The sequence below is a fragment of the Kryptolebias marmoratus genome, linkage group LG21 (genome assembly GCF_001649575.2).
Source record: "Kryptolebias marmoratus isolate JLee-2015 linkage group LG21, ASM164957v2, whole genome shotgun sequence".
In the NCBI taxonomy this organism is placed as follows: domain Eukaryota; kingdom Metazoa; phylum Chordata; class Actinopteri; order Cyprinodontiformes; family Rivulidae; genus Kryptolebias; species Kryptolebias marmoratus.
Genome location: NC_051450.1, coordinates 10800687 through 10808001, shown reverse-complemented (window position 1 = coordinate 10808001; position 7315 = coordinate 10800687). Strand labels below are relative to the sequence as shown.

Here is a 7315-nt window from a genome sequence, read left to right as displayed (position 1 = left end):
TTTTTTTTTTTTTTTTTGGTTGTCGGCTAAAAGTTGAAGTATCAGTAAACTAATTAAATCATTATTATACATCATGCTAACTAGCATCATGCAAGGTAGGTTAACCAGTAGCTGCACATGTAATATATTTTAAAGAATACAATATAAATAAATGGATCAATTAGGCTGGTTTCTCAGAAGACTAGCATTCGACTCATGAAGGAGACACGGAGTCTGAAGATTTGCAGTGTGCTAGTGAGTTATATTCACAGTGAAAGACATCAAAACATACAAATCCAACAAGAAAAACAGACATCTAAAAGGCCATACAAAAAACATAAATATGCGCAATACTAGAAAAGAAAAACAAAACAACAAAACCAAAATAAATTAATCCCCACAGTTGACTAAGCCCACACCCTTCAGTCCTTTGACCCCAAGCTGGGGTAAACAAATCCCAAGACAAGCTGGCTTTGGGTAAGGTACTTAACTCGATGTGGTTTAGATCCCAGGTGGGAAATCAGGAGTCAGGATGAGACAGAAAAAGTTCTCAGGCTACAAGGAGCCTCCTACCATCCTGGCAGGAGAGCGGAAGTCTTCACACACGCAAGTGCAATCTTTTTCTTATGGCTCTAGGCCTGGACATTTAGCTCGCCATCTTCTGGCCTGTATAAATAAATAGGACCAGTAAACTTTGAAATCCAATTCAATCGTTCTGATGTGTACACAAATCTATATTCAATAAATATCAAATTCATTATCAATCCAATCAATATCCTATTTAGAAAGATTAAAACACAATTATTCAACCCAGTGTGGGTTCATTCAGCCCCTCACAGTCAAGCATATTGCTAACCGCTACGTCAAAACAACACTCACCAGATCCGCCGGTTGTTCTACATACAATTGACATCTCTCCTGGCTGGTCTGGTGGTAGTCGGCTCCTGTAGCTCAGCTCAGCTCTGCTCTGTTCCCCCCCAATGCATCTAGTGTTCAAACTTCCTGCTCGAATTAATATAGCCATCCAATAGGCTGCAATACTACATGTGACCTTCGAAACTGGGCAGTGATTGGTTGCTTCATAGTCTCGTGAGAGCAACCCTATTATCAGGATTATCACGTGATTTAATGAAGAGTTTGAGAAACCGGTGAAAGCTAGAAATTTACACCCGGGTTACACAGAACACAAAGCTTAAATAAACCTACTAAACAAAAAAGTGCATTTTATTTATTTATTTGTTTATTGTCTTCTAATACACAGACTTATAGATTTATTTATTTATTACAGTTTTAATATGCTTCAGAATCAAGAAGGATGATGCTGTAGCCACTTTGAGACACAATCTAAACTGAACAAAATGCAAAAAAAAAGCAACAAAAAACAAAGCAAAACATGTATATGTAGTTCCTTCTATTATTGTTTGACCATTGTTGATTTACTCTGTGGTTTTAGTTTTTTTTTCCCTCACTCATTTGAGTGAACTGATCCAGAACAATCTAAATGGTAGTTCTGATAAGCGGTCTTTAAAGGGAGGAAACTCTAGACCGAATTGTACAAACAAGGTGCCCTCTGAACAGTTTTACTAAACGTAATGCGTGTAAATAATTGAGAGGTCAGAATTGTGAGTGTGAGTCAAGATGGCTGCCACATCCAGCTAATATTAGAAAAAAGAAAAATGACTATACCTTGATCAGCTTTACAGATCTCCATTTCTTTCTTCTACCGCTTATCCTTGATCGGGTCGCGGGGACAACAGGTCCAGGAGAGAAACCCAGACATCCTTCTCCCCAGCAACACTCTCCAGATCCTCCGGGGGCATTCCCATAGCAGAGAGGACACATAATCCCTCCAACGAGTTCTGGGTCTGCCCCGAGGTCTCTTCCTGATGGGACATGCCTGAAAAACCTCCAAAGGGAGGTGTCCAGGAGACATCCTAATCAGATGCCTGAACCACCTCAGCTGTCTCCTTTCTATGTGACAGAGCAGCAGCTCTACTCCGAGCTCCTCACCTTATCTCTCAGGCTGAGCCTGGCCACCCTATGAAGGAAGCTCATTTCAGCCGCTTGTATCGGGATCTCGTTCTTTCCATCGTGATCCAAACCATATGACCATAGGTGAGGGTTAGAACATAGAGGGACTAGTAAATTAAGTTTTGTCTTTCGACCCAACTCTTTCTTCATCATGACCGATCGAAGCAACGCTTTCGTTACTGAAGATGAGACCTTGATAAATCAATCCTCATGGAGGAGTTCAAGTATCTGGGAGTTTTACGGATACTGAGTTAACATTTGGTGTGGTAGTAGATAAGCCTTAACCCCAACACATACTTTGAGCCCAATCCACTGTGTGATGTAATATTTGTGCTTTAATCCTTGGCATTAACTACTGGAGTAACTGCAACTACAACTGGTTGTCTTTTGGACTCGATTCAATTCAAAATGTCTTCCACAGCTGATTAACCTTAGTCTACAGAAAATTGCTTTATTTCAGTCAATTTTACAGTTCTTCTGTTGAAATTTGGTATGAGAGCCAATCATAATACATACTTTAAGTGCTCAAAGATTACGTGGGATATTGTTCTAATTTATGACATTGTGCATTCTGTTATTTTCAAGGTTTAACCAAATTGGTTACAGCTCTGTTGTCTCTCAACTTTGGCATAAAAGGAAGTGGGTGCTATGCATTCTTTCCAGGAATGGTATTCCTTTATTTAGATTTTGGTTTTCGATTCCCAGCAATTCTTTTTCATTTTTTTTCATTCCATATTCTCTTGTGTTCAACCTTTTGTGGTGTTCCCTCATCTGCTAACATGATAACAAGTTGGACACCTTTCCTTATTATGTTTTGTTTTAAGATAAATGCTAACATTGCAGCAATAATTGTTAATACCTGATGTGGAACTCATAAACAGTAAAGGTAGCACAGTGTGCTTTTAACAGCAAAATCTTTCCACAGTGAGTTGTTTACAATTTCATGCCTGTTAGATTAAAAGTCTGTTTTATTCCTAGGTCTCTCTAGAACAAATATGTGTTTACTGAGAGTAATGCTGATTGCTGTGCTTGTCTGTTTCAGGTCTGGACGACTGCTTGCAGCAGTATGTGAGTGTGTTTGAGCGTGCAGGTGTGTGCGGGGAGCGGCTGCTGAGGATTAGCCACGCCGAGCTCGAGGAGCTGGGAGTTTCTCGCATCGGACACCAGGAGCTCATTCTGGAGGCCGTGGACTTGCTGTGTGCTCTGGTGAGTTTTATGTGTTTGGTTTTGTTTGGAGTGCCTGACTGTTATTAGGCTCCTTTAAAGCAGCTGCTGTAATTTATTCTGCTTTGCTTCAGTGCGCCAAGTAACAAATTGCTGGGAGTAAAGTGTTTGTGTCCTGCATCATTTTTGTATTTTTATTTATTTATTTTTTTACAATTCCCAAGTGTCACTGTGGCAAAGTAAAGGTTCATTTAAGGAGTGTTGAAATTCTTTTCTTAAATACCAAAAAAGAATCAGCAATACCCATCCATACCTTGAAGGGATTTAAACATGAATCATTTTTGTAGCTAAGCAACCTACAGCCGGCTGGTTACAAATATTTACACTAAAAAAGCAAATGAACACTTGGCAAATACATAAATGTCATTTTAACCATCACCCATTTGACCTCTTAAGTTGCGCTCTTTAATAATTCAAACCATTTTGGTCATATTTCATATTTATGATGTCAGATCTTTTAATATTCCACAAAGACAAACTTGTCCGGGGTTTTTCTATAGTGCAAGTCATTAAAGTACCGTTCAGAAAAAGGGTCACACAGGTCGAGAAATGATTTGTATTCATGACGGTTAACCCTCTGACTCCCCCTGTACATCCAGAATTCAGGTTTGGAGACAGAGAGCGTCAGGACTCTGGCTCACAAGCTCGGCGCCTCGGCCAAGAACCTACAGAACTTCATTTCCAGCCGCCGCCGGAGCAGCCAATTAGAGAGCAGGAGCTCGCGGCGACTTCCCAATGATCTGCTGACCTCCGTGGTTGACCTCATCACCGCTGCCAAGAGCCTGCTGGCTTGGCTGGACAGGTTGGGGCTTTTCTAGAATCTGCTGTGTTCTATATTTATTTCAAGGAAATAAGATGTTCTCTTCTTGAACAAATTTCACATTTTTTGGCATTTTCTGCTGCATTTTCTGCAGTTGTGATTGATACTTGAAATCAGACAGTTTCCATGCTGACAGAACCTGTTTGATTAATTGGTCATGAAGGCTTAGTTGCAATATGAGTTGTAACTACACTGAATTATCTTGAACCGACAACCAAAATCCAACCTATATTTGTCATTTAAACATCTGCTGTTCAGCTTGGGAAACTTATCAGGTTGATTGTTTGATGTTATTGTATAAAATTAGGTCCTCACCATCAACTTAGCTGTCTCTGCAAAGTGAAGATCAAGGCCCTGAAATCCTTCCTCTTTTTGTGGCCGATAGTCATTCTGGTCTCACTAAATCAGATATGTCTTTGCTGTTGATATTTGTAGTCATTTTAGCGTCCACTGGTATGTTTGACTGTAACTAGAGTTATTGTGACACCTGTTTTGCACCTGGTTTGCAAATCAAATGCCTACAAATTTATTTTATTAGCACTAAAGATTAGTTTTACATAAATTAATCTTATTTAATTTGATTATGTTGACTGTAACGATAAATGTTTCTTTGAGCTTTCAGAAAAATAAATAAATAACCAAAAATTATACATTTACATCAACTAAAAAGTTCATTTTACCATGATTATTTATTTTAGACCCAAAAAATACTTACTGTAGTGATGAATAAAAATAATAAATTATAGAAATTACAGCTATATAAAAAAAAGGAATAAACTCATCTCCTGCTGGTGCTGCATGTTGACATGCTTTGAGCAATATGTTTTTATTTCAGTCCTTTTTATTCACCGTATTTCTCTCCTCAGCCATCCTTTGTGTCTCTTCACTTCTTTACGACCTGACACGATCTCCCGCTCGCAGCAGACACGTCAGATACAGCACTAAAGGTCTTTGACATCGGTTCTTGAAATGCCAGACACCCACACCTGTCCTTAGGCCATCTCGACCTCAAAAACACACATAAATGCACGGAGCCGCAGACCCACAGAGACACCCACATGCTGGTGCAGAAAGCACACTCGTAGACATCACTCACATCAGCAGGCAGTGAAACACACTCTGGAGAACAAGCAGGCGTCGCCCACGTATGATGATGCAACAGCAAGTGGCGAAGTGACATTGAGGAAAGGAATAGACGCTTAGGATCGTGTCCAGCAAACATGTGGGAAAAGATCTTAGCGGGTGCACATCACTAAATTTAACACAATCACACAGGTGCTGAAATCCTGTTTTCTAAAACTGACTTCTGCAGCTGGGGAATACTCTGTAAAGGCACGTATGAATTTAATAATGGACCCTAACACCACGGGGAAAAAAGTTAGCATATCTTAAATTAGTACCTGCATGATGACTTCTCCTCAGAGGAGGTATAACGGAGGCAAATTGGCATATAAAGCATGTTAAAACTGAACTTTCATTTCCCTCTGATTGCTTGTTATTAGAGCTCAGAGAAGGAGCAGCAGTTCAGCTCTCTGCCAGCAAATGAGCAGAATTTGTCTGGGAATGATTTGAAAAAAAGAAAACAGCAGGGGTTTGATGTTCATAATATTTCCACTGCTCCTGATATCTATGCATTTTATTTTACTATTCGAAAAGTCACTTTTGTCTGAATTCATCTACCAAAATTTACATATTGACTCAATGTTTAAACTCCTCGTTTCCTTTTTCTAGGTGCATTTGAAGGTACACACATGAATTATTACCTTCACCACATACACTGTATTTTATGTGTTATATATTCTGCTGATAGCTACAAAATGCACTTTTACAGTGTTTATCATTCTGTTCTAGATCAGAGTAGTCTTTAAAAAGCCATATTACTTTAGTCGATCTCTTTCTTTTACCATGTTTAAAGGTTTTTGTGCTTTTTCAAACATCTGCAATGCTTAAAGTAAAAAAATAAAAAAAAGATGAAATAATAGTAATTTTTCCTGCACAACACACAGTTTCCAAGGTGCATGAAACACCTCATTTCCAAGGTTTCTTTCTGGACTTTACAAAATTATTATGAAACAAATGTGAATATAAATGTGCCTCATTGTTTGTTCAACTCACATCAAACAATGTTTTAGCATTCAGGCATATCCAAGCACACTTCAATCTTGACTCAAAACTGTATGATGCATAAAAGGATAAAACCCTGTTTCCAATACTCAACTTTGGTATTAAGAAAACCCCATTAAAGATGTGGTAAAATTAAGGTGCAGATCTTATTTCAAGGCTTTCATTTGATTGGTTAAAACCTATTCTTTCATGCTGGACCTCCTCAACCACTTTCAAAATAAAAGCCCTAAAACTCTAAAAAGATTTTTAAGTTAAAATTTTGTCAGAAAATACAGCACTTAAAGAGAAAAAAAGGAAAATCAATCAAGTTAAGATGAGTTTTGTTTTGGTTTTGATTATTGTATGTTATAAAGTTTACTTTAGTTATAAAGTAGTTTTGTCTTTGGTATTACTTGTGAGTGTTGTAGTTTCAAGATTTTATAGGCTCACTTATAATTAAAATAAAAAATATACAACTCGCCTCCTTGCATGCCAGTTGTAGACTAAGATCATATTACACTGAGAAATGACAGTAATAGCCGTTCTAGTAGAAAACAAAAACAACAACAACAAAAACCAGTATGAGCAATGTTTTGTGACATTGCATGATTTTATGCAGCAGAGTATGTGTTGTGGATGGCTCTCAGCCGCCATAAAATTTGAGGTTAGTATTTTAATCCATCTGAATTGGATTGACTCCAAAAGTTAATCAGGTGCAGAAACAGAATAGACGTAGTTTCCACTAAGTTTTGGTATAACATGGAATTCCTTTTTTCTTATTATTGATGATGTTGCTCCTGAATCAACCATAAAAGAAACTTTTTTCTCCAAAATTGTTAACTCAAAGGTAGGGAAGGTTTTATATGCATCAGATGTGAACTGTGCATAAGTTCCTTGTTTCTGATCTATTTTCCCCTTTAACCCCTCTGTCTCGTCATAGTCAGCAAGCAGATCTTCATTGCAAGAAACAGAAGTAATAGAACAATCATTCACACTACAACTGATGAGCTGGTCATTGTTATCATTGTTATCAGGAAGAGAATGATCAGGAGTGTTATTCAATGTATGACATTCAGCAAGCGTGTCTTCATTGCATTTAGCTGTGGGAACATTTTCACTTAATAAACTCAAATCCACTTGTGCATGTGTGTGTGTGTG

At 38.1% G+C, this 7315-nt stretch overlaps 1 protein-coding gene across 1 annotated transcript in view; it reads left to right on the top strand.

Moving 5' to 3' along the window:
• cnksr2a (connector enhancer of kinase suppressor of Ras 2a) overlaps positions 1–7315 on the top strand; it is a 69111-nt gene that overhangs the window by 20143 nt on the left and 41653 nt on the right. Inside the window, exons 2-3 of the mRNA XM_017414116.3 lie at positions 3053–3216; positions 3834–4036. Coding sequence (XP_017269605.1) covers positions 3053–3216; positions 3834–4036 — 367 coding nt within the window. The remainder of the gene's footprint in view (positions 1–3052; positions 3217–3833; positions 4037–7315) is intronic.